Source organism: Myotis yumanensis, unplaced genomic scaffold (assembly GCF_028538775.1).
Source record: "Myotis yumanensis isolate MYYU_CA2020_CCGP unplaced genomic scaffold, mMyoYum1.0.hap1 SCAF_6, whole genome shotgun sequence".
NCBI classification, from domain to species: domain Eukaryota; kingdom Metazoa; phylum Chordata; class Mammalia; order Chiroptera; family Vespertilionidae; genus Myotis; species Myotis yumanensis.
In genome coordinates, this window is record NW_027223757.1 from 16,214,012 (window position 1) to 16,241,968 (window position 27,957).

Here is a 27,957-nt window from a genome sequence, read left to right on the forward strand (position 1 = left end):
TAGTTACTCAGGGAGGTCAAACCCAGACCTAGGTATGTTTTCTGTTCTTTAGTCCATGCTGATAAGGCCAGCTCATACGGAAGACATCCTGACAGCAGGTTCCTTAAGGTAGTTTCAAGTCGTAGGCAAAGCACAGTGATACTTTTAGAGCATTAGCTTAAGCTGAGGGCAAATACTTTTTTACTCTCTGGTTGATACCTTAGATTATGAGTTTTTCCCAACAGTAGTCTGGTCATCTTGGTATAAATAGAAGGCATCTCAGTTGATTTCACCTCTGCCCTAAGCATTCTTGGATTATCTTTCCCACGTAGACTTGAAAATCATATACTCATGTTGAAAAAAAAGAATTTCCATAGCAAACTAAAGAACAACGAAGTACATTCTTTTATAATAAGTACCCCAGTTGGGCAAACTGCTAAATTAATTCTTAAGATCAGTAAGATCAGTGGTACATTTCATTCCAATTCAGGATTTGTGTGGGCCAGAAGCACAGAGGTGGCTTATATGTAGGCTCATAAAGTGAAAGTATTCGAAAACATGACTTAGGGTTTGACCACAAAGGAAAATGATGTATGTTATATCTAACTGGATTTGGGTACAAAGAATTTCAAAAAGAAGATGAAAATGGACTCTGCCTATGGCATCCTTTGTAGTAAACCTAATTTAATATGTGTATTAAAAAGCATTTTTTAAAATACTCATTAGGAGAGAAAGACTGTCATAGTCTGCCATTAACTTTATTATTTAATCTAACTTTCCCCCCTAGTAATTAACATTGGTGCCTTTGATGTGGTATTGTCAAAAGCTCGTTCATCATATGGGAAAGAGCAGAGGAGGAGGACTGGCAACCTCTCTCTTCTTGGTATTTTTCCATAAGACTTTTCACCAACCCCGTTGCCACTTCCTTCTAACTCTGAAGTAGTTTCAAATCTGATATTATAGGAGCTTAATTTTATTTCCTTACCACATGAGTATTTGACATAAATTTAGACTTTCCCCCTCAAGGTATTTAATAAGCAGCACAGAAAGAAGAATGTACAGTAAAAGCAATAGTGACAATAGCTTCCAGTTGACAAGACACCTGACAGAAAGGGGGTGCTGAGATGGGGGAAGTCAAAGTATAGGTCCTCCTAAGACCCAGCTTTCCATTTTCCTCCCCTTGCTAGAATTCTCTGCCAACATTACAGTATTGGGAGTTAGGATGGAAAGGAAGTATAGATAGAGCTTTCTGCTCTTAAGGCATTTGCCATTTCTTTCTGTAGCTGAAAACAGTGAGCCTCAAAGTAACTGAAAGTGCCAGACTGGAAGGCGTTTCTATGAACTATAGTGGCCATAATATAACTACACTATCAGCTGTGATTCTGTGACTGGCAAGAATTAATATGCTTTTCTTGGTTTGTAGGATTGTCAAAAAATAAGACACCTAACTTGTGACCAGTCCCAAATGAAGCAGACTGCAGCCTCTGGGGCTCCATTTTCAGAATTAAGACCTAGGTCGTTCTCTCTGAAAACCGCACGAAAGTAGGTGGCCTGGGAGTCACTGCAACAACCAAACTGATGACAGGAAACCAGTGGGACTAAGAGCCATCATCATTACATCAGCATGCCTTCGCATTTTAAAGAATACTCAATACATTCTCTTTTGCTGTACCAAGGAAATATGATGCAATATCCCTTTTTATTTTGTCTCCACTCTACGTTTGACTATGGAGACTTATTTACAGCATATGATGTTATGTGGAATTTTAATTCAGCTGTCTTCTAAAATATAACTAACATTTTCTTTTAAAGGGAATAATTCCTCGCTGACCTTGGGGTTTTATTTTGCTTTCGGTGTGTGTGTGTTTGTGTTGGGTTATTTTGTTCACATGGTATTTTCTCCGTCTCTTTATTTCAATAATCATCCTGGCCTTCTTTCCTAGTGGACGGTTTCACAGAGGAACAGCTTGTCCTTGGACACTTGCTTCTCGCCCATTGTCCACGCGCTGGCTGTGTTTCCCTGAGCACAGACAGCAGCTTTCCACGCTTCTCTTCTCAATGAAGAAGAGAGAGACCAAATGTTCTTTTCCAGGTTCCATGAAAATAATGGATTTAATTCTTTTTCCTTAATTTCGACAGGAAAAAGGATAACAATATATTCAAAATTGGGTGAATGGTATTCTTCCTTCTAACTGAAAGGGTGTAGAGGAGCCTACCCACTACTAAGTATCACTGTTGCAGCAGAATAGATGCGGAGAATAGCGGTGTTTTCCATTTGGTTGGCTATTCTCACATGTTGTTTGTCAAAATAGAGAAATAGGGTGCAGATGTTCTGAGTATCAGACCAAACGTACTCTGAGCGTGTCTCTCTCCCTATCATCGGAGGGGAGAGAGCTCTGAATAAAGGAGGCAATGAACAACTGTGGGGCATCTCACAGTCCTCAGTGGCCTCCAGGTACCTGTTTTTGATCCCTTGCTCTGTTGGACAGCAACACACCTTGTCATGATGAACTATTATTTTTTTAAACAAGGTAAGTTTAAGAAAAATGAAAAAGAACCAATATATACATGGTATAATGGCATGTGGAACCTGCAATTCTAAAGGCAGAATTGAAGTGAAATCATAAAAGATTTAAAATGATCAACGAAGGACCCGACATAGCTACTACCTAGCCACCTGTTTTCCTGCTGACGTCTGTAGAGATGCTGTTGGGGAGAAAACTATGTCCAGCTATCACGGGTCCCCTGGGCCTTCAGTGTGAGACTACTGGGCGGAGCTGAGGATGGCTTTGATTCCAAGTGGAAATTCTTCTTTGCCTGGTCACATGGCTAGCACTCAGGACACCAGCCGTTCAGCTCTAGGCCTATATATGACTGCCCAGCTTCATTGCTAAGGAAATAAGCATGGATTTCCCCCCACTTTGTTAGTTGGCTGAGTCCACTTTTCTGAGTGTTAATGAAGAGCCTAGAGAGAAAAGAGCATATTGGCTGTGGTTGCAAACACTTTGCCGCCGTCTGCTTTGGTGGTGGGCCTGCATCTGCCCCTCCCCCTGCACTCCCGCAGGACTGCCTCCCTCATGCTCTGCCCTGACTCCCACACACCCCTTACGATGAAGCCAGGCCCACGCGTGGCCACTCCAGTGGGAGCGGGGCCTGTACCAAGTGTCCCACCGGGTTTCTTGAAAGGCTTGATTAGCATCCATGCCCTCCGTGGGAAGCATTTAATTATAAGGGCACTGACGGTGCAGTTCAGCTCTGCCTGGCTGGTTGTTTACAGCAATCACTGCCGCCATCTATTCATTATTCCTGTGTTAGACATGGGACCCGACAGTGTATGTAATTTAATCTCACTTAATCCTCCAAACAACTGTGTGCGATAGTTACTGTGACTTTTTTTCTATTTTACAGAAGAGGAAAAGTGAAACTTAGGGAAGTTCCATGAGATGGCCAGGATTATTCAGCTAACCATGTGTTGCTGGGACTAGACTCAGGCCCATCTCACACCAAAGGCCGTACTCTCTATTATACTGTGCTTCTCAGTGTACTGGGAGGAGTATGGCAGAAGGATTCAGGGCATTTTATTCCACTGCTGTGTTTATATCGCCCTTTTCCATTTTCCTCCTCCCCCCCTTTCCCCTGTTCTGTCGGATTTACTTTCCCGGTGAGGTGGAGTGGGGGGCATGACTGTCCTCTCTACTGACGGTCACCGCTACACTGAGTCACTGTTTCTGAAGGTGCCACGGCAGCCCCCAGGAGGGCAGTGATAGAAAAGGAGCTGAGAACCCGTGGGCTGAAGGAGCGCTGACAAATTCCCAAGCCATTTCCCAGTGACTTCCTGTGTGTGGAGTTTTCTGTTTGATGACATGGTTTCAGGTGGCACACACCGCGGTGGAGTGCTGAGGAAGGGTGCGAAACGGCTCCTGTGTGTATGAAAAGCCTATGTATATTAAAATAGGAAACATATATGCACATGGAAGGCATGCAGATGCAAAACACATATTCATGAAGAACGTAGCCCGCTTGAACGGAGACTGCGCATGCATGTCCGCCTCTCCCCGGCCAGCATCAGCATTAGCAAGTGCAAAGCTTAGCGTTCGCCCTGCAGCAGCTCTTCCCCAAGCCTTCCAGAGTGAGCTGGGGGGCTGAGGGGATGAAGGCTGGGCCAGGCCTTCCAGGAGCTCACAACCCAAAGGGCTTTTGTTTTCCGGGAGGATAACAGGGGCAGTTCAATTTATAGATCAATTGTCATGAGTTAGAGAATTCTGTGAAACAGTTTTCTGAAAGGTAAACAAAATAGCACAAAGCAAACAGCTAATACAAGGCCCCCTGCCTTTTAGTCCCTAAGAGCTGACTGGGACCACCTCGGATTTCAAGCTTATTTACTCAGTTATAGGATTAAGTGTGACTTGTTAGTTTCCCTTGGCACCTTCTAGTTTACAATGAATTAGAAATGGCAGTTGACAGCAGGGAAAGATCTGGAAGAAACACAAGCTCTCCCTTCTCAGCATTTGTTTAAAGCTGGTTAAAGCCCCTGGAGTCATCAGTGCAGTTAAATACATTAAAGCATCAGAAAAGTAGTGTTTTCTTCAAAGAACATCTCTTAGCCTATGATTCCTCGGCCCAAAAACCTTCTGTGCTTCTCTACTGCCTCCTTTCTCCTTCCCAACTCCTTTCCAAGTCAAGGCCATCCCCCAAAAGCCTAAGCCCAGATCATCGAGCAACTCTCCATCCTTTGACCATACCTGAACTTTCTTGGTTCTGATGCTCTGCCAATGCTCTTCCCTACGAGATCTCCCTCCCTATCTCTACCTGTCGAAAATCTCTTTTATTTTATAAGTCCAACATCAAACAACATCTCTAGGAAGACCTTTAGGATTTGTTACTGGAATTAAACTTTATTTGTGCTAACAGTGCATGGTTTGGACCGCAAATAAAGCATTTAAATACGTTCTTTCTTGATTTGTAGTTAGCTGGGTTCATTGAGGATATTCAGTTCTTTGAGGATAATTATGCCCTGCATTTCTGTATCACCCTTCAACAAGAGATTTTGTATAAAATGCATAATTTTTAAATAATTTAAGTAAACTTCAGGCCTATGGGAGAGACACTTGTGTGGAATTCCCCGATAATGCCGGACAGACACTATTGTCATCTTGTGGCGCTCTAGTCAACACGAGCATCTTTGGATCCTTTAATGTTTTAAACCAGAACTTTTGAACTAGTTATTACCTCTCCTCGGAAATCTCTTTTCTTTTTTATTTTATTTTTTAAGTTTATTCTTTATTGATTAAAGTATTACAGATGTCTCCTTTTTCCCCCTTTGGCCTATCCCCTGCCACTCTCCCCCTCCCACAGCACATGCCCTCAACCCCTAGTGTCTGTGTCCATTGGTTATGCTTATATGATACAAGTCCTTTGGTTGATCTCTTACCTCCACCCTCTCACCATCCCCTGCCTTCCCTCTGAAGTTTGACAGTCTGTTCGATGCTTCTCTGGCTCTGGATCTATTTTTGTTCATCAGTTTATGTTGTTCATTATAATTCCACAAATGAGTGAGATCATGTGATTTTATCTTTCTCTGACTGGCTTATTTCGCTTAGCATAAAGGAAATCTCTTTTCTTTTGGAGTTTGACATGGTACCACTTACATCATATTCTATTATTTAAAATGAATGGTTTTCAACATTAGCTGCCCATCAGTGTCACCTGGCCTGGAATGATGCTCTTAAATTTGGCTCCATGAATCATCAAAAGCTCAGGAAAACAAGGAAAGATAAGCTATCCATAGCTTCCAAAGTTGTGGTTGCTTTTAAGACTTTCTATATTCTATTTTGAATCTTCATCTCATATCCTTAATCCTTGTGACTGTCACAGAGATAATAATGAGATCAAACATGAACCTAGATTAGCCACAGAAACATCTGGGGCAGTTCCAAAGTTTTAATTATTGTTTCAGTCATGTCAGAGCTTAATTACAGTTTTAAGGTATAAACAAGTTTTGGTATGTTGTCCTACAAATACAGGAAACATAAATAATTACCAACTAGGCTCTGTCTCAATGCACGACCAACAACCACCACATTATTTTTAAGAAATGTACTACATATTATATAGTTATTTTTCTGTTAGTTTATATAAAGTACATGACAGTAAATAACTTGAAATAAATGATTATTTATCTATAATATGTCTTTGGTGTTCATCTGATTCCACTTAAATTGTACAATAGATTTCCATGAAAATAGAACTTTCCTTTTCCCCTTATATTCGTGTACATATTTGATATCAGATTTTATTCTAAAACTCACCGCCTCCCTCATCACATGGAATCTAAACAGACTTCTAGGTATGACATGCTGTCCCCCTTGCTTTATGTAGGAGGCACAGAGGTGAGAATGAATGAGAATCCTGCTCAGGGCCACTTACCCAGTGAGCGGCAGACCCGGCATTACAATTCATCTCAAAGGTGTAGTCACATTTCTAAATGACCAGGAAAACAAAAGACAACAACCTTAAAACTACTCCTGAACTATCTGGCCAAGTCTGTGATTTTAATCAGAATAATCATGTGGTGACTCTCCCACTGGGGATCTCCAGAAAAGATGTTCCCAACCTTTTCTAGACCATGAGGAGCTACATTAAATTTGTCATCTGAAAAATATTTCCTAAAACAGATTCAAAATCATGCTTGCTGAAATGTTTCGTCCTGCTTACTGCTCGCTGGGAGAAGGGCTGTGCCCTTTTCCTTGTAACACACCCTCCCTCCTGGTGTGAAATCTCTAGAGATGGCCTTTTCCAGAATAAATCTGTTGTGTGTGTGTGTGTTTTTTTAATGTTACCACTTTGGCCTTCCAAACCCTGGAATCATTTTAGTTTTTTATCTGTTCCCTTCATAATCTCTGATTAAATAGTTCTAAACCACACATGTCTACCAATCAGCCCCATTCAGTCTAGAGTGGGGCTGAATCAAGTTCACAAGCTCAGAAATGCCAGAAATGTAACTTTCATAGTTTTCCCACAGCTCATTTTCATGTCCATTTTGACTTCTTTTTCTACCAGGGAGAATTTTAGAGAAATGTTTGTCCCCCAAAGCAGGAGACACTCCCCTCTTACTCCCTGCCTGGCCCTGAAGTAAAGACTATTTGGAGTGTAAGTGTGAGGTTCAGAATTCTTAAGAGGCAGAATAGTTGACAGGAAATTTTTTTAAAGTCTATTTTCCATTATAATTTAGAATATAACTAAGGTGCTAATCAAGTATGAAAACTTGCTATTTCTAAAATAACATATAATTTAATATTTCTTTGAAGTTAGGCCACATTTCAGAAACAAGAGTGCGTCTCAGATGAGGTGTACCCCAAAAAGATTAGAACTGTGTGCCAAGTTGCTTGCTCATCCTTTCCGTTTAGTGCGAGGATTCAGATGAGAGGCAGGAACTATAAGCAAGTGAAGTGTTCATATTAGAAGTAGACGATTCCATGGGGAATTGAAGCTGCACCTCAGAGGTGAGGGGTTGCATCAGCTGTTTTCGAAGAGTCTAAAAGAGGCACGTGGGTATCCACTACCTGAAACAGCAGAGTCACTGGTGACTCCAACGGAAGGAAAATAAAAGGAGGAGGTAGGAGATGTCCCAACAGAGTGTGGTTAACAGCAGCTCACTTCTGGGGCTCACAGGTGTAGGCTGGGAGAACGCCTCTGGTCAAGGCGATCAGTTAGCCTGGGGACCTCTGAGTGGGCCTGAAGCTCCAATGAAAGAAGCAGAGGCTGGGGTCCGAGAAGGTCACCACTGTCAAAGCCCTGCCAGCAACTAGGATTATACCCTGGGCCTCAAGCCAAGACCCTGGCTCTCTGCCTAATGTGAGTGTGATCTTGAACTCTGTTTGGCTCTCTGAGAGGAGAAGGGGCCCAAGGTCTGTCTGCGTTCAAGGATAGAATAGAAAATCTGTGGTTCGTTTCCAGTGGATCCTGATTAGGGCAGGAGCAGCTCAGCCACTGGGAGGCCTCCGCAGTGCTTTAAACCCTGTAAGGCAGTTTGAGTCTCCTGTGCCTACTGTATTCCCAGTGTCTTGCGGAGTATTTAAACCGACAGTGGCAAGGTTAAGTGATGTTTCACTGCTTCACTGGAGATGGAAACATTGGGAAGTTCCCCTCTTTTACTTTCCACCTCTGTTCACTTGCAGTGGCTGCTCCAGTCCTACCCTTGCACACACATGCATGGATGCACGGGGAAGGGGTATGTGTTTACAAACACATGGCTAGATTCCAAACGGGGAGGTCCAGGGACACACTGAAGCATGCCACCTGAATATAGACAAAGCGGGGGACCCAGCTTGACCACGCTCTCTCTCTGAACATCAACTTTCTCATCTATAAATTAGCGGTAGTGATACCTACCCATATGAATTAATGTGCACAGAAGTCCTGGCCTAGTGCCTGACACACTGTGGACACAGTCAGCACGTGCGCAGAGTCATAATTGTGGGTGCGGAGCTGTCTCTGGGAGCAGAGCTTCCCCACTGGGTCTCAACTGGGTGTCGTTTGTCCTACAGGGGACACTGGACAATGTGTGGAGACATTTTTAAGTCACACCTGGAGGGAAGGGTGCTACTGGTATCTGGCTGTTAGAGGCCATATGTCCTCCTAAACATCCCACAATGCGCAGGACACAACAAAGAATTCCCCTGCCCAAATGCCAGTAGTGCCCAGGCTGAGGAACCCATCTGGCTAAATAGTCATAGCGAAGAGGGACAAGGCTGATTTTCCTTCATCCTTAGGAAAAAGAATGTGGTGAATACTGTTAACGTACTAACATTACTGGCTCATCTGGCACCGAAGGAGATAAAGAGCCCAGAGATGCTAGACACTGCTGTGGAACTCAATCCAATTCTGGTGAAAGAGAACTTTTCCTTGATTCTAAAAGGAAAGTTAATTTTTTTCATTTAAATAAGCAAGTCTAACTACTCAACTAGTTTATTGCATTATGGATTGTAGGATCTAAGGCTAGATTTTGTGGATTTTAATTTTTACCAATAATACAGCCTAAAATTTTTGATAGGTTCGTATAATTTACTAAATTATTGCTGCTGATATTTGTATGACACCAAGAAAAAGGTCACTTGTTAAATTCTGTCTATAAAGTATTATTTCAAGTCAAATGAAACTGTAAAGGAAAAAGGAGATATTTAAGTGTATCTTGCCTTAAATAGAATTGAGTACTTACATCACAAAATATTGGAAATCAGATGTGGATAAAATTTTTCCAATGATTTCATGCATAAAAACACTTTGGAGTCATAGGGCAGTTTTTAAAGCTCAACTTTCATTGCATTTCCATACTGTTCCATTGTTAGGTAACGTCACCTCAGTGGGCGGGTCATCACCCAACTGCCTGGGCTGGGTGCCCTGGGACACATGAGAGAGCCAGCAGTCATTGCCCTGTTCTAATGTTGCTTGTCCACGTTAAACTTCTGACACCTCTTTAAAAGGAACATACATTTTTAAAGCCATTGATTATTATTAAAACCCTTCTTCCCATCATCTCATTTGCAGGCTTTCATTTTTTAGTTTTGTTTACCAACTAGGAAGGATTTTAAAAGAAAACTTGGGCCCCTTCCTGTGTTGATGCAGGAAATGTAGCCTGCCATAAATTCCATTAATAAATTCTTACGGTAGTTTGATCTTCTACTTTTTAAAAAGTTCTAAATTTCAGTCATTTGTTTAAAATGTGTTGAAAATTGACTAGCCACAGATTTAAATATATATTTCTCTGAAAAACTTTCCATTCAAAAGACCAGAAATGTTTTCAGAAAATAGAGCCAAAAGATGTACATGGTTTCTCAATAATTCAACATGACCTAATTGTTAAATGTGCTTCAGTAGTCATTTATCTCCAGAGTGAGCGAAGGCTGTGGGTCTGCAAGTGTGGGGCACTTCAGCTACCGCTGGTGACTTCTGGTTACAGGTTCATGGATGGCATCTTTTTGCTGTGTCTACACCTGGTAAAAGGGATGAGAGAGCTCTTTGGAGCCTCTTATAAGGGCACTAATCCCATTCATGAGGGCTACACCCTCATGACCTAGTCACCTCCTGAAGACCCCACCTCCTAATAGCATCACATTGAGGATTATGATTTCAACACATGTATCTGGGGAGACACAAAGATCCAGTCCTTTGCACATGCTTGTTGTAACCAGCCAAGTATTGCAGAGGTATGTAAAAGAGAGTTAATCTTTTCTTTCTCCAATCTCACCCTTTGGCAGTGACTGGCATTAACAATTTGGTATGTATCTTTTCTCACCTTTCTCAGTGCTCATACAAACACCTGGGGATTTCTGTTCACATATAAGGTATTTTTGTGAAGCAGAGTACTGTGTACTGGTTTTAATCCCAAGAGAGCCGAACACTGTGTATCAGTCCCAGGGGAGGAATCCAAACACTGCTGTGTGTTGGTATTGGAGTTGCCAAGGAAAAGACAGTTGAGCAGTGGATAGAACAACCCTTTACTTACAAAGGAACAGAACAAGATCAGCTTCAATAATGGGCATCAGTCCCTCATGGCTAGCAGGGCACCTCGCTACTTCCCTAGCCACAGACTGGGCAGTTGGCTTATGGATACCCCTCTCCTTTCTACCACCATCAACAATGGGGGGAAGGACTCCAGCCCTTACCCCTCCTCGATGGAGTCTGAGATACTGAAAGGTGGGGGTGTGCCTGAGGGCCATTGACACCCATGCTGAAGCAGTACAAAAGAGCACATACTGAGCCTGATATCTGGAGATACTCCCTCACAAGGCACAGGCTCAATGGACTCTGTATCTCTGGTAAGACGTGTTACAGGCCCAAAGCCCATCCTTATTTGGTGAAGTGGGGGTCCAAAGGCTGCATGCACGAGGCTGCCTTTCCCAGCAGTTTTTATTCCTCTCTCTACATTGATCATGCAAATACTACTCAGCAACTTGCTTTTCACATTTGACAATATACAATGAACATTCCTTCTGGTCATTATTTCTAATAACTCAAAAATAACACAGTGGGTGCACTGTTCTTGTTTCATTTGTCCCCCTACTAATGGGCATCCAGGTTTTTTTGTTTGTTTTTATTTAAAAAAATATGTTTTTATTGATTTCAGAGAGGGAGGGAGAGAGAGAGAAATATCAATGATGGGAGAAAATCATTGACTGGCCACCTCCTGCACACTCGCCACTGGGGATTGAGCACACAACCCGGCATGTGTCCTGACTGGGGAATCGAACCTCCTGGTCCATAAATTGATGCTCAACCACTAAACCACACTGGCCAGGGGCATCCAGGTTTTTATAGTTGGCTACCATTGTCAATAATACTGCAGTAAATATCTAAAACCTTCTTAGATTGTCTTTTTTCTTCTATAAGATTGATTCTCAAAAGCCTTTCAAGCAGCTGTCATAGCCCAGAAGCCAGTGATATGTTAGAGGACCTATTTCTCCTCGACAGTGCCCGCATAGGTTGTGATACAATTTTTGCATTCTTGTTGCTAATCTCTTGGATGAAAAAATGGTATATCGCTGCGATTTTAATTTGCATTTTCTTTGTTACTGGTAAGGTTGTCTTTTCATATTTTATTTGGCTATTCCATTGTCTTGTGTATGACTGACTTTAAACTTCTCTAATTCTTGCATATTTTATTTTTGAATGATTCAGAAACACACATTTTCATCTCTGTTAGCATTTATTTTTTTCTACCCAGATTTCCAGAGAAAAACAGATTTTCTTGGAGATTGTCATTAACAGTTATTTGAAATGCTAGAGATTTGATAAGTAAAACTGGAGAAATGGGAATGTTTCTGAGCTGACTGCTTAAAGGGAAGACTGTTTTTACCTATGACAATGCTTTTTGAATGATCAGGCCTCTGAGTCTCGCTGCAGTACCAAAGGTCATGTTCCCAGGCTTTCCATGTGGCCGTCATGGTATTATCCTAACCATAGCCTTGGCATTGTGTCAGGGCTAGAGAACTTTAACAAGTTCAGACCTGTCTGAAGAGGTCCCTCATACTATCTACCCCACTCTTCAAATATGCCTCGGAGGGGGGAGTTATATTTGTTCCTGCTTCATGTCCATAGTAGATGTCTTCCATTGCAACAGGAATGGTTTTACTCTTTTCCTGAACTCGCCCTAAAGGATGGCCCAGCACTTTATAAAGCCCAGTGAGCATGACTGAGAATGGGAATGTAGCCTGTCCAATGAAGCTGACCGCAGACACAGATCTGTCTGTCTCCAGGGTATCTCGGGACAACTCACCAAGCAAATGAATGGAAAATCCAGTTCTCAAGTCTAATGGTCTAAGAAGGAGGAGAATGGGAGGAGTAGGAGAAACAGGAGGGACTTCCTTTTCTTTAAATGAGTGTTACTTTTTCTTAATGAATTTGAATTTAGAGTAATTTATTACCCTGGAGTTTTCTTACTGATACTAGTGAGACTGTCTCCAGTCTTGCTGAAGGCAGAAATCTAAGTCTGGGTGTTAAATCCTGAGATTTATCTTTTGTCATATTTGTCTTCCTTTCCCAAGTACCAGAAGAGGTAAATTTGAATATGTGTGTGTGTGTGTGTGTGTGTGTGTGTGTGTTGGGGAGGGGCGGGAGTAAAATGAGGGTGGAGATGCATAAAAAATGGGTGACATAAAGGTTAAAATGGTCAACCTATGTATGGTTTGTCTATACACATTCCTGTAATAGTTTTATTTTTCTCATGCGATGTAGGTGTTTACTCAGAAAAGGAAGTTCCCAGAGTCTATGCATCAGGAACATTAGCTATTTTTGGTTTTCTATAACTATTTGTTTGGTGTTGTTTATTTAAATGTGTGGCTGCTGTGTTGTTATGTCTTTGTTTTGGGGTTATTGTGGCCTGAGTTGCTGTTTTATACAGTTGCATCTGTTTTGTAAGTGTGTCAAACTGTGTCTTTCAAGGGTAACAAATAGTGATTTGAAATGGGAAGAACATCCTAAATGCTTAAATCTTCCATTTGAAGCTGAGGAGATTTGTGATAAATATTTTACATCTTTTAATTGAAAATTAACCTCCGTGGTTTTGAGGGTAGTCACTGACATGCTCATGACTAGCAGAAGCCATTGGTGTGGGTGAGGTCATGTGACCTCATGAGAGGCATAAAAGCTCAGGTCTGAGTGGCTCACTCTTTGGTTGTGTTTGAAATTGGTCCCACTGGAGTGAAGTTCAGAAGCAACTCCTGGAGGAGCACATTTACTACATCATCCGTAAGAAACGTAAGCTTCTCTATTCCTGGCTTTCATTTAAAAAAAACAAAATCTGTCTTTCCTATACTTGTTCCCTTGACCTACTTATAAAACAATTTTTTAAAATTTTTCTACAGAATTAACAGTTAACTAAAATCAGTCTTCCCAATGCTTACCAATCATCTTTTGCTGTTCATTTAGTCCCTCAAGTAGATTTTATTCTGAGGTTGTAAAAAGCACAGAAATTGCCATAAGTTATTTGATCTACTTGGCAAATCAGTCTCCCTGGAGATTGGTTAGTAGAGACTGTCATCTAAGAGGCTCATCATTGCAGTGTGAACCAAACCACAGGAAATGAAATGAATTTAAGCTTCATATGTGATATCTTGGAATACAGTATCATTTCAGTAGGCAGCCTACCGGAGGATGCCAGCCTGAATGGCCAACTGGCCTTACACAGTAATCAAAGCTGTGTATTAATGCAATGCTAGTTTCTGTAGTTAGCCCAGTAAAATGATGTCATGAAGCAAGCCACTCCTATGGTCCCGGGCAGTGTCACAGTCCCCTTCAGGCAAGCAGGTCCTATCCATTCATCACCCTAATCCCTACAGCTCTCAATGCCTTCAGGAGCACCCTAAAGCCATGAGTTGGGCATGAGACCAGGGAAGCCTGGGGTACTTGGGTGCTCTTCAGGCTCTCTGGGATTATTATTCCTGGAGCTGAATAGGAGTTCTGGTCAGACCTTAGTCACAGAAATGATAATTTAGGTTTTTGTGAATCCCTAATTGGTTTGACCTCCTTGAAGGTTGCTCACCCTTGAAGGCTGCATGGTACATATTTAACTATTGGGTACCATTGTTTTTTGCAATCTTTAGTATTCTAGTGAATATTGGTTACTTCAACAATACACAAATTACCTAAGAATTTTACATCAAAGCTAGGTTTCTTCTTGGAGTAAGAAGACAGTCATCTTATACATATGAGTGAATGAGAAATGGAAAGGCATATTTCCATATATTTGTTGATTTCTTTTTTTTTTTTTTAATCCTCAACTGAGGATATTTTTTCCATTGATTTTTGGAGAAAGTGGAAGAGAGAGGGAAAGACAGAGAGAAATATTGATGTGAAAGAAACACATTGATTGGTTGCTTCTTGCATGAGACCCAACCAGGGCCTGGGCCAAGGAGGAGCGTGCAACCGAGGTATGTGCCCTTGACCTGAATGATGCCTGGACTCTTTGGTTCACAGTACAACACTATCAACTGAGCCAAACCAGCTAGGGCTATTGTTGATTTCTATCTCATAGTATGTCACTTCCATCTTTAGCCAAAATTTGGTTTTGACCAGTCACAAATTTTTCTTTACACACTAGAGTCAATTTTAATCGGCATCTATTTGAATTGTCACCTAAGCAGAATTTTTTTAAGCTGAAAAATGGATTATAAGAATTTAATCTAACCTCCTACAACCTCAGAAGCATCTTCTGATAATATATTTAGTAAAAAGCATAAAATCTTTCTTTACTCACCTGATTAGTGCACACTCAAGCTGAGTATTACAGATGCGACTTCTTTTTTTAGCTACATTATTAAATGAAACCAAAGCTTTAGAAAACAGGGCTATTAATAGGTGACTCATGTATTCATGTTTTAAGAAGGACAATAAACTTATACAGGACAGAGTCAGAAATGTTTTTTTCATAAAGTTGTTTAGCTATAATTATAGCAATAGTATTATGTATGTTAATGCAATTTTTAATGCAAGTCATAATGTAACTTATACTGTACATAATATTTAATAGTAAGTTATAGTAATATGAATAGAAAGCAAAAAAGTCAGCACTTTAGGTCAGTTTAAGGCACACAGCATGTTACTTGTTATTCTAGTGTTGTTGGCAACTTGGTAGGATTCTTAGAAGGGAGACTGAGGAGGAAGTGGTGGAGGCTTTTGAGAGTGATGAGGAGGCATAAAAGCATAGGGTTGAATAGAAGCATGACTGAGGGACACTGCATATGGTAGACTGGCTGGTTTCAAAGTGTGGTGGGAAAATCATAGGCAGGCTAATTGGAATCATCACTGGAATGCTAGCATACAAATTTTCAAATTTAGGCTGGAAGTGACTCCATCCACTGAATGTGTTTTGAACGGAGTTTTGGCATGATGAAAGTAATATGTTCAAAATGTTGATTTGAGTGTTGTGTAGGCTGGGTAGTGGGGAGATTGCAAGCAAGGAAATAAAATTTAGCTAAGATTTCAGTAGTTGAGTGTGTAGTGATAAAACCTAAATCACTGTCATGGCAATGAAAATTAAAAAGGGTAGACAAATATGACAGATAACAAAACGGTAAGGAAAAGGGCATCAAGAAGACTTCACAGTTTGATTTTCTATCCTTGGGGATCTAATTCAGTAAACATTAGTTGAGCAACTCCAATTTAAGAGAGTTTAGGAGATGTAGCCCTACCCTGAACTCTTTGCAATGCTCAACAGTGGGGAGGCTACAGATTTTAAACTTACAGACCTTGACCTTCAGTAAACCTCAGTCTTGCTGAGCTGAAGGTTTTCTGGGTGGGATAGAGAGACATTTTAGCCCTGTCCCATCTCAGCATGAGATATTGTGGTCGAGTTGAAAAAACATGAACTCTGTAACCTGATAAACTTTCATTCAATGCTTAAATCCACCATTTACCAACCATGTAAGGTTGGGTAAGTTATTTAACACTTTGAGCCATCATTTCTTCATTTGCAAAATGAGAAACCACCTCTACAAAATGATTCTTCATAGAGCTCTTGAATTTCTGCCCATTTTGCAAGCAGAGATACTGACAACCTTGTTTTTTTCTGGACTATCCTTTCAAGGATGTTTATAGGAAACAGCCTTGGAAGGTAGAGATGGTGTCCATCTCTAGAGCAGAAGTCAGGTTGCCTACAGTCCAGTAGAATAACGATGATATCTCCCTCCAGGGTGGAGGTCAGCAGGTTTGCTTGCTGTCGATGAAAAGCAATCAGATTTCCTGAGCTTGGGTTCTTCAGTTGTGATGGAAACTCACTGTGTGAGCATGTTCCATCTAGGTCCCTCCATGTCACTCCTCCATGGAACTTGGTGACAAGGGAAAAAACCTGAATGTGATGTTCATGCTGAGTATCTGATCCAGGAGTCGTGGGTCTTCTGCCAGCACCCATGAAACTATGGGCAGGCTAACTTGTTAGCTCGCAAATTGGGTAAAATCTGAAATCCTTTGTCTTGATGCCACCTGCCCAATGTGTTTCTGGGGAGAATATGTTATGGGATCAATCGGAGACCTTTGATATGGTCTGGTTTCAGATGAGATGAAAAAAGATGAGAAGATAAAGTCTGGCTCGAGGATGTAGGAATGATAAGCTCCCACTGTATTGTTCTTAGCACTTGAGGCCTTTGCTAAAATGCCAGGGCTACAGACATATTTAATACAAGTTATTGGTAAATGAATGAAAAGCAGTTCAATAATGGAGGTCTATAGAAATAATATTTGATTTTTTGTGGTAGGCTTAGGAAATGTGTAGAAAGGATTCTAATAAAGAAATTTGTTTTATAACTTTAATTTCCATCCTCCTAGAATTAGCATGTATAAAATTTTGTGCACTTAAAGATAATCGTAAATCCAACATTAATGAGATTAGCTCAATAGTTTTTCCCTTGAGAAATAAAAGATATTTTGAAATTTTATATTTGCCTGAAGTTATTTTTACCAAATGTCATGAAGAAAGTATAATTAAGTAATAAATATTACAGTCTTAAATTTATTATTTAAAACATGGTGAATTTTTACTTAAGCTTCTTTATTGCAGCCTTTCTTTTATGAAGTCCTGGGATAATTTTGTATTCTTTTTGCAAATATATGCTTTTATTCCTTTGCTTGGTTATAGAGATGGATTTACTTGTTAATTTCTTAATATGGTTCTCATACACCTATATGCAAGCTTATTTTGCTATTTAAAGGAAATTCTGGCCCAGCCGGTATGGCTCAGTAGTTGAGCATCAACCTATGAATCAGTAGGTCACAGTTCAATTCCGGTCAGGGCACATGCCCGGCTTGCAGGCTTGATCCCCAATGTGGGCTGTGCAGGAGGCAGCCCATCAGTGATTCTTTCTCATCATTGATGTTTCTATCTCTCCCTCTCCCTTCCTCTCTGAAATCAATAAAAATATTTTTTTCAAAAAAGAAATTCTGTAACTTTTATATATTTTTCAACAATGCAAAATATGGTCAATCATCTGAAATCATAGTTTGTAATCATTTTAACACAAAGCTGTCTGTACTGTTTCAATCATATGCATGAAGGCATGACCTAATCCAGCGGTTCTCAACCTGTGGGTCGCGACCCCTTTGGCGGTTGAACGACCCTTTCACAGGGGTCGCCTAAGACCATCCTGCATATCAGATATTTACATTACCATTCATAACAGTGGCAACATGACAATTATGAAGTAGCAACGAAAATAATTTTATGGTTGGGTCACAACATGAGGAACTGTATTTAAAGGGCCAGAAGGTTGAGAACCACTGAATCCATTGGAGTGCTTGACGGGGTGCATCAGAAGTGTGTTGGTACCAATGGGAGATTTTGTTTCAAAGCTAAAGGAGGCACTCTGATCCAAAACTCACCTTTTGATTTGTACTTTCCAACATCTTTTGTTTACTATTCTTCAGTGGTTGTAAGACAGAGAAGGACATACGCTTTGGAGTCAGACTGGCCTAAGTGAGAGCCCAACAACATGTGACTGAGCCAGACCCTGAGCCAGGTCCCATGAGTGAGGGCCCTCATCAGCAAGGCTGGGACCAGCTGCAGTGACTTCTCAGGTGGATCTGGTTCAGTTTGTTATGTCATTTAGCACCACATGGAAGACTTAAATGAGTCACCACTGGCCGATTGTAGGTATAGTGAAAGCAGGAGCATGGTAGCAAGTGCTCTAGGTGACAAAAATGTCACCTAGCCGATGGAGAGGCACAGTTCCTGCACTGGAGTCAGGCCTGTGGATATCTGTTACCTTTGTTAAGTCTGTATATTTTATTGCATGAAAATGAAAGTAAAATGGCTGTCTTTAAGTGCAAACTACTCCTATGGCGGGATGGCAACACTTATTTACCCTACATCATGGTGTATATACATGGGCTCCATTTTTTAAAAATCTGTACCTGATGTGGGTATGGGCCCTTAGGCTTTGCGAAGTGGGGAAGAAAAATAGGTCTAGTCCATTCCAATGCAATAATTTTAAAAAGCCCTTTAAATAACACCCATTTTCTCAGTGAGATTACCTCCTAGCTCAGATTTCTTCTTTGTCAGCGGCCCCTTCCCCTTGCCCTGGCTAAGGTAGTATCAGGTACATGGAAGCAGGAAGGGCCCATGTAGCACCTCGTGTTCTCCGTTGCTCTTCCAGCAGCTGGGGCCTGATATCTTCTGATGCTGACACTTCTGCAGATATGCCTCTTGATCTTGTCTTTCTCTGCTGAGTTTGGGCCCAGTAGCCCTTCCAAGCTGATTCAGCCTCACTTGGCTCTCATTGGTGGGAGATTTTCTCCACCTCGCCAGGGCCCGTAACCCCAGTGTCTGCTGCGGGGGGCACCAACCTCTTGCCAAGGTGGCAGGATTCTCCCTAAGTACTGTGGGGAGTTCTGGAGCCCGTGGATGATTAACTGACTGCAGAAGTGTCAGTTGGGGAAGTAAACACCAAGGACCGATTTTGGCAACTACCCAGCACCTGTCTGGTTTGCAGGCACTGGCTGTGCTCCAGGTTGGTGTGGGCTGGCCTGAACGATATTTTTTTTCTAGAGCTCAAAAAGGAAATTGGGGCAGCCTTTCTGTATCAGTCAGCGCCCAGGAGAGAAACAGATGGATGGCATTCTCAAAGGGGGTGCCTGATTCAAGAGAGCTTAATGAAGGGACTATTAGAAGATGGGAAGAGTTAAGGGAAACCAAGAGGGGATGGTGAAGCTCCTCAGAAGCACAGCAGCAGGAAATCAATACGGTCCCTGGGTTGGAGGAGAGGGCGGGGCTCTTGAACTTGACCAGAGCTGAACTATAGAAGAGGACATTTGGAAAAGAAAATCAGATTCAAGAAGTTGCCTCATAATGTACTGTACCTGCTAAAAATTGTGCTTTCTGAACAGTTTTCCCTATTATTTTTTATTAAAAATATGTTTTTAATCTCTTCTAATATCTACTTCATAGGAACTAGGTTAATTTCAATGCATTTTACTGCCCTTCTCACATTATCGTCTACCACTTGGTATCTCTTATCATTTGCTTTTTTTTTTCCTTCTGGTTCTGATTTGGTTTTACTGGTTAATCACTTTTTTAACCAACTCCTTTTTGATTCTGGAATTACCCTTTGACCTCATGATTTGATTGCTGCTTCACTAGCCCAGTGAGCAGAGCATATTCTGGTGAAAATAGTAGGTCTTGATTTCATTCTGTTTATATAAACATGGCCCACTGTGCTGAACTGTGTCACTCAGAGAATACCCACTGGAAGAGGCTGTAGGAGGGAAATACATACAGAAGTCGAAAAAGAAGACGGGGAACTGTCATTTAATTTCAAAGATGAGAATGAAGAAGGTAATTGATCTAATTAGAGGTGAAGTAACTAGCAACCTGGCCTCCAGGCAGATTTCCTGAATGGCTGGTTTCTGGGAGTGAGACTTTGAAATATTCATGACGTCTTTGAGGAGTGGGACATAGGACAGATCAGAGCTGAAGGCCGGTGCAGAATACCTCACTTTATAAAGTTTATGGGTCTCCCACCTGGAAAGTAGAAGCTTCCTGCTGCATGTGGGGTCTACCCTTCCCTAAATTCACTAGAACTTTCCCAATTCCTGTATTAGCAATTCAGTTGGATTTTGAATTTTCTTCCTAGAATATAGGAAGATACTAAAAATGTTTGATGTCTTGAAAAGTCTAACTACTTGGAACTATTGTCTATTCCCTTTCCTGACACATGCCCTCTCACACTGTCAAGAGAAGGAAACTTTGAGAATTTGTGTTCCAGCTAAATTTGAGCAATATCCCTGAGTCCCAGGGCCAGGCTGAGTCGGGGAGAAGACCAGAATGTCCTACCATACTGCTTCCTAGCCCCAGGTGCAGGGGGGTAGCTTACCTTCCAGACCCATCTCTTAAACCTGTGCTTGGAATTGTTGCTGATTCTTGATTTAGACATATATCCTAGAAAACGGTCTAAAAATACATTGGCCACCCTAGCTGGTTTGGCTTAGTGGATAGATCGTCGGCCTGCGGACTGAAGGATCCCAGGTTTGATTTCGGTCAAGGGCACATGCCTGGGCTGTGGGCTCGATCCCCAGTAAGGAGCATGCAGAAGGCGGCCAATCAATGATTCTCTCTCATCATTGATGTTTCTAACTCTCTCTCCCTCTCCCTTCCTATCTGAAATCAATAAAAATATATTTTAAAAGTACTTTGGCCACATGTAAACAAATATTTACTCGCAGAAATAAATGACAGTGTGTTTCCCCTTTAAATGACTTATTTACATTTTTGTACAGAATCTAGAGATATTCTCGTAGGTTGCTGATATATGCATGAAACTGGCACAGCCTCTTTGGGGAATGAATGCAGTGGGTTTCAAAAGGTCCGTCCCGTGCCCGTTGACTCGGTAATACCATGTATACGAAATCATCAAGGATTTGCCTTATGACTTGGCTAGGAGACGTTCCCTGCAGCTTCCCAATAAACAGGATAAATTATCATTCACACACGAGAATGTACGCACGTTGATACATGGTTTTAGACATAAAGGATTTTCATGATATCCTATCAAATGAACAAATAAATCAACTTCACAACAGTACTAGTAAATGCATATAAAATACATAAAAAATATGCATGTATGCACAGAAGAAATATCAGCAAGAATGGACTAAAAGGATAATTATTTTGGAGTGGTGTGAATAATAGTGACTTTAATTAGAAATGGATAATTTTATTTTTGTATCTTCTATAATAAACAGGTATTACTCATGAAAAAAAACATTACTGAGCAGTGGAACTGGCCTCTGGAGTACATAGAGGGGACGAGGATCTGATGAACTTGGGTCAGCAAGATGCCGTGTTCACTGATGTGTGTTAGGGTATCAGCAGTAATACAAAGTGCTGATGGTGCACCATTGATTCAGACAAAAAGATGTGGGTACAGTGGACTTAAGAGTGAAGCCAGCCCTAGCCGGTTTAGCTCAGTGGATAGAGCACCAGCCTGAGGACTGAAGGGTCCCAGGTTCAATTCCAGTCAAGGGCACTTACCTTGGTTGCAGACTGGATCCCCTGGCCATGGTGAGGGCTTCTGTGAGAGGCAACCAATCGAAGTGTCTCTCTTGCATAGATGTTTTTCTCTCTCTGTCTCTCCCCCTCCTTTCCATTCTGTCTAATATATCAATAGAACAATATCCTCAGGTGAGGATAAATAAATAAATAAAATAAGTGTAGTCATTTAAAAAAAAAAGAGAGAGGGTGAGGCCAGCTTCAGAAGAACTTTGCAAATTGGGCCATATTTTTACTCTTTAACTAGAATGACTTTGTAGGATAATTATTTACCTTTTTCTTTTGACTTTTAACAAACTATGTATATTTTAATTGTTTTATTGAATAATAATACTAAGTATACAAAAAATATTTACAAAATACATTGTAAAGTACAGAAAATACTTATTCATAGTGTCCCAAAAATGGACCACTACCATTAACACCACAGAGATGTCCTATAGGTTCCCACATTCCCATCCTCTTCATCTCCCTCTCCGCCCCCGCTGCCTCAGAGCAAACCATGGTCCTGAATGCTTTCCTTCATAAATCTATCCTTAAACAATACTTTATTTAGTTTTGCAACTTCATATAAGTGGAGCCATACTCTGTGCTTCTGCAACTTGTTTTTTTTTCACTCAGAATCTTGTTCCCAAGTTTCATCCATGTGATTACATCAGCAAACTTATCACAATATTATTTACTGTATTTTCCTTCACCTTTTTCACCTCTCCCCTCCCCTTCCCTCTGACAACCATCTTTTTGGTCTCTGTTTCTATAAATCTGTTTTTGTTTTGTCTTATTTGTTCATTCATTTTAAACATTGTGTTTTATCAATCTCGCCTGAAGGTCTGTTGGAGACTGAACCCCTGCGAGGAAGAGATGAAGACGCAGTAGCCAGTGCTGACTTCTCTAGCATGCTCTCTGACGAGGAGAGAGAAGAGTTAAAGGCAGAATTAGTTCAGGTATGTTTAGGAATCTTATTATTCCAATGACTATCTCTGGATCTTGAGAGTTACTATTACTTTTATATAAGTCCCATATTACAATTGTTATATTCAGTAAAATTTGATAAATGAAGTATTGCAAGATGTTTTATTTGGGGGGGGGTATTTTGTAATGCTAATTGTCCATTATTTGTTGGTTACAGCACAAAATTGAATGGCTATGCTGCTTAAGCAACAATGATAATTAGCAGCTCCTACTCTTTTAGTATCACAATACCATGGGGATGATAAACCTCTTACAAACCTGGTGGAATTCCTTCAAGACCCTGCAAGTACACGCTGCTTTTGAAGAGCAGTTCTTGTTTTAGGTCAGGAAGGTAGCTCAACAAACACTTCGAAATAATTTAGTTTTGTCACGAAAAAGTTAGTCATAGAGCAACTGGATTTACTGAGTTGTGCTCTTTTGTAGAAGAATAAAGCTCTGGGGATAGAGAGGAAAGCTGTGCTGGATGTAGGCTTCATGAGATCTCAGGTAGTTGTTGGGGTATTTGGACTTAGAGGCGAGGAGGATGCCTGGCTCATTGTGAATGCAACTCTCTGTTCAAGTATTTTGTTTGCAGCACCTACTAACCCTTGAACACTTGGCTAAGGAGCGGTTGGTTACATTATAGAAGGAAAGGGCTGGACACAGGGGGCTTCCCGAGTACAATACGCAGCAGGGCGAGAGGGGTGAAGCCAGCATCCCCTCTCCATTCTGAATCCCTGGCTCCGAGGGCAGGAAGGTCCTGGTCCATCGGGAAGCAAGGCTTTCACCCCTGGCTCTGGCCTCTTCTGCAGGCTGGGGACAGAGCTCTGAGCTCCGACCTCCACCGTACCCTCAGCCCCCTTGGTCCACTGCAGACTCCTCAAGCTCTGAGGTCCTGAGAGTGTGTGTTCGTGACAGTTCATAATCATATTGAAGATTTTTCAGGTGCTTTCCCAAGACACACCCTAAAATAACTTCATAAAATCAGCTTATTCCTCTGGCACAGCAGAAGTTATTTTTGTAAGCACAAACCTCCAATCAAAGAGCCTGCTTCTTTGGCTGGGTTTGTCTGTGGCCACTGATCCAGAACCACTCAGTTGACTTCAACCCGGCCACACATTCCGGAGTGCGCGGACCAAAGTCAGCCTTCACTGAGCGTGCAGCAGCTCCACGTTTTCTTACAGCCTGGAATTCTGTTCACGACCTGTTCATGTCAGTGGTGGTGTCCAAAGTTTATGTTCTGTAGGCCAGTGTAAGTCAACTGATTCTATGCTAAAATTTAACTCCTTCATATAACAGTCCAGGTTTAAGTTCAGATGCAACCTCTGTGATAGACCAGCTTTTAGAAAATGACTTGATTTTTCTGGGTTCTGGGGTTCTATCAATGCATTTTTTGCACATTCTATATTTTCTAAATGTTCAACGGTGAGTATGTGTTACTTTTATAATCAAGAAAAGGTAAGCCTGGGTTCTAAACGGAGACCCCATGAATATAAATAACCCGCAGTGTTTTCAGAAATCCCTGTTTTATTCGGCCACATTAATAAGCTTCCAGTGCATCTCACTCCTAACACTTTCTGAGCCTGAATTCTGAAAATAACACCAGACTCCCGTCACTGTATTCAAGTTACCAGGTTGCCCGTTTTCATCCCCCAGAATGCATTATGCCTCCGTGTTTGCTCTCTCTTATTTCTGCGTTTCTCAGAGATGAGGGGGTATTGCATCCTGCCTTTGTGTGCTTACCAAGTGCTGGCACTAGGAAGACCTGCCCTTGTGCTGGGAGACGTAAAATAAGCCAGTACTGTCCAAAAGGCTACATCTTAGGTCAAGTCTGCATTCTAAAAGAGGAATCTGTTGTTAACACAGTTTAGCCTTTATTTTATGACTGTAGCCATGTGATACGTGTGTTTTTCAAAGTTCCTTCAGTGGGAGGAGGTGGAGGAGGGTATAGGGCAGGGGTGGGCAAACTTTTTGACTAGAGGGCCACAATGGGTTCTTAAACTGGACCGGAGGGCCGGAACAAAAGCATGGATGGAGTGTTTGTGCGAACTAATATAAATTCAAAGTAAACATCATTACATAAAAGGGTACGGTCTTTTTTTTGTTTGTTTTATTCATTTCAAACGGGCCGGATCCCTTTTTAACTAAACTTGCTCAATATTTCTATGCTACGAACATCTACTCCCACTGTCATTTCACTAAGCTGCATTTTATGCTCAGTATTCCATAATGCGATGTGGCTTTTGAAAAGGATGAAATGATGGCATTGGTGCTAGAAATTTGAGTTATATAACAATTAGAAACTGCCAATGTCCCCTTGATAAAATGACTCAAGAAAAATGGGTATTAATACGACTAGAAAAAATACCAGACAGCATTATCCAGCAGGCAGAACCTATTTTCAGGCTCCCTCCATCCACTCTTGGTTTCCCCTCTTCCTTGGTGTGTGGTCCCCAGGAAGAACACACAGTGCCCTTAAGCTCCCGTCTCTTAGACTTACAGATTCAGTTCCTTCCTCCCAAACCTTTATTCTTTCTGGACTAAGCTAGTGACCAACTGAAGTGTTCATAACCGATAATGTCTTACTGCAACATTCTTCTGTATTAGTCAGGGTTTTCCAGAGAAACAGAACCAATTCTATCTATCTATCTATCTATCTATCTATCTATCTATATGTTTCTGTATACGGAAAGAGATTTATTATAGGGAATTAGCTGATGTGACTGTGGATGCCAACAGGTCCCAAGATCTCTAGTCAGCAAGCTGCAGATCTAGGGGAACAGGGTGTGCCTCCAGTCTGAAGGCTAGCAGGCTCGAGGCCCAGGAAGAGCTAACATCACAGTTTGAATCCAAAGGCAGAAAACACACACACACACACACACACACACACACACACACAAATACCTGGGGCAGGTGTACGTTTCAGCTTGGTCTGACATCTTTCCCCACCGCTTCCCTCCTACTTGTAGCTGGAAGACGAAATTACAACATTACGACAAGTATTATCAGCGAAAGAAAGGCATCTGGTTGAGATAAAGCAAAAACTCGGCATGAACCTGATGAATGAATTAAAACAGAACTTCAGCAAAAGCTGGCATGACATGCAGACCACCACTGCGTAAGTACATTCATGGAATACTAATTAATTACTTAGTCTGCCATCTTGCCACTTTTCTATGTTTTTCTACAAGGCTGACTTGGTACTGTGGCTAGAAAAAGATTATTTTCTCTAAAAGTAGGGGAAAAACCTCAACAATCTTTTTTAAAACGTTGTGTGTGGAACATGCTCCATAAAGTAGCTTTATGAAATTAAACTTCGTTCACTAAAATTGTATTTTTACTCAGATCCCTTTATGCTATTGCATATTTTTAAAAAATTGTTTCTTTTTATTATATAGTAGAGGCCAGTGCTCAGTATTCCATAATATGACATGGCTTTTGTTTCTTTTTATTATATACTAGAGCAGTGGTTCTCAACCTTCCTAATGCTGCGACCCTTTAATACAGTTCCTCATGTTGTGGTGACCCCCAACCATAAAATTATTTTCGTTGCTACTTCATAACTGTAATTTTGCTACTGTGATGAATCGTAATGTAAATATCTGATATGCAGATGTATTTTCATTGTTACAAATTGAACATAATTAAAGCATAGTGATTAATCACAAAAACAATGTGTAATTATATATTCAATATGTGTTTTCCGATGGTCTTAGGCAACCCCTGTGAAAGGTCATTCGACCCCCAAAGGGTCTGACTCACAGGTTGAGAACCGCTGTACTAGAGTGACTTGGGAAGGGGTCCCTCAGCCTGGTCTGTGCCCTCTCACAGTCTGGGACCCCTTGGGGGATGTCCATCTGCCGGCTTAGGCCTGCTCCCTGGGGGATCGGGCCTAAGCCGGCAGTCGGGCATCCTTAGTGCTGCCGCGAAGGCAGGAGAGGCTCCTGCCGCCGCCGCTGTGCTGGCCAGCCATGAGATGTCTTCTGGCTGAGCGGCACTCCCCCTGTGGAAGCGAACTGACCACCAGGGGGCAGCTCCTGTGTTGAGCATCTGCCTCCTGGTGGTCAGTGCGCGTTATAGTGACCGGGCGTTCTGCCATTAGGGTCAATTTGCATATTACACTTTTATTATATAGGATTTTTAAGCATTTGTCGAATATGTATTTTTCATTTGTTCTCATAAAATTGTAAATGGACATGCAGAGGCCTGGTAGTCGGAAGAGGTACCTGGGATGGGTGGCCATTATTTCAGTTTCGTTGGGGGCCATCTTTGCCTGCTGACTCCTGAAAGCTAAGGTCTAAGACCTTTTGTTCCTGTATGACGGTGCCCTTTGTTGGAGGAGTTGGGTTAAAGGAGTCTGCTGTTTACCCGCTGTGTTTTCTTTAGTTTCCAGGTGAAAGAAGACCCACTCTCTCCCCCTATATCAGCTTAGCAACCCCATATGCTTCTGTGCTTGTGCACCCCAAGGGCTCTCCAGACAGGGTCAGGGCACACAGTAGGGCAGGATGGAGCCAGGGAACCCAGCTGTTTATCTGCAGAGGCTAACCAGCCTTCCCAACCTGACAACAATTATAGAAGATAAGACACCTCACATCAATGTTTATACATTTCAAATACATAACGCAACACCATGTGAACAATCTCCTGAAAAGCGTAGCTGGATTTTAGGCACTAAATTAAATGAGCCCATGTGTCAGCAGTTTGGCCTATGTCTTTGCACCTTGGTGGCCTAGACCCATTAATGGCCTTGACAGTGTGAGGTGGAACAATCCTAGGGTCTGGTCACCTCTGTATTTAATCCAGATCTGGAGGCTTCATGCCACACTGACCTGAACTCCCTTCTGGGTGTAAGAAGCAGGCTAGATGTTGTGCTTGGCCTTTCTAACCGCATTGCAGGGATAAGCTAGCCCAAGGGAGGGCCAGGCCCTTTGTTGCTGAAGGGAGGGGGGAGCAGGCAAATGGGCAGAGGGTGCCCCGAGTTAGCTTTAGGTGTGATGGAGGCAGAGTGGGAGGTGGAGCAGTGAGATGAGAGACTCATAGTCCTGCTGGGACATGGAATTGGAGCAGGCAAGTTCCAGGAAGGCTTTTAGCCTCTTCACACAGGGAAGAGTATGTAGTTTGTACTTTCCCCATGTTCGAAGAACACATTGTTTTTATAGTCAGGCATCCTACTTAGTATCACATTTTTGTTGAATGAATAGAATAAATTTATTCTCTGGGTATAGAGTGTATAGGCTAGTCAGGAAAACAGAGTTTAGTTTTTATTTTTATTTATATTATAAGTAGTTACAAATCACCAGTTAAAGGATAAGTGTGAAATACTGGTGCTGTCAGGTTGGAAAGCAGACTGAGTCTTGCTGGGCCCAGGGAAGGGTTCCCGAGGAAGAGATGTTTCAGCAGAAGAATGAGTGGGAATTCTCCAGCCACAGGGGCAGGAGGGGCCTCCTGGGGGAGGCTCCCTGGGGAAGGCCCCAGGAGAGGAGGCTCCAGTTACT

The 27,957-nt window shown here is 41.7% G+C and overlaps 1 protein-coding gene across 5 annotated transcripts in view; it reads left to right on the forward strand.

Annotated features, from left to right (window-relative positions):
• The window catches only part of TPD52L1 (TPD52 like 1), a 58,402-nt gene that overhangs the window by 14,184 nt on the left and 16,261 nt on the right, over positions 1-27,957 (forward strand). For all 5 annotated transcript variants that reach the window (XM_070417625.1, XM_070417623.1, XM_070417624.1 and 2 more), the window contains exons 2-3: positions 22,340-22,455; positions 25,432-25,580. In XM_070417625.1, the coding sequence (XP_070273726.1) occupies positions 22,340-22,455; positions 25,432-25,580 (265 nt within the window). The remainder of the gene's footprint in view (positions 1-22,339; positions 22,456-25,431; positions 25,581-27,957) is intronic.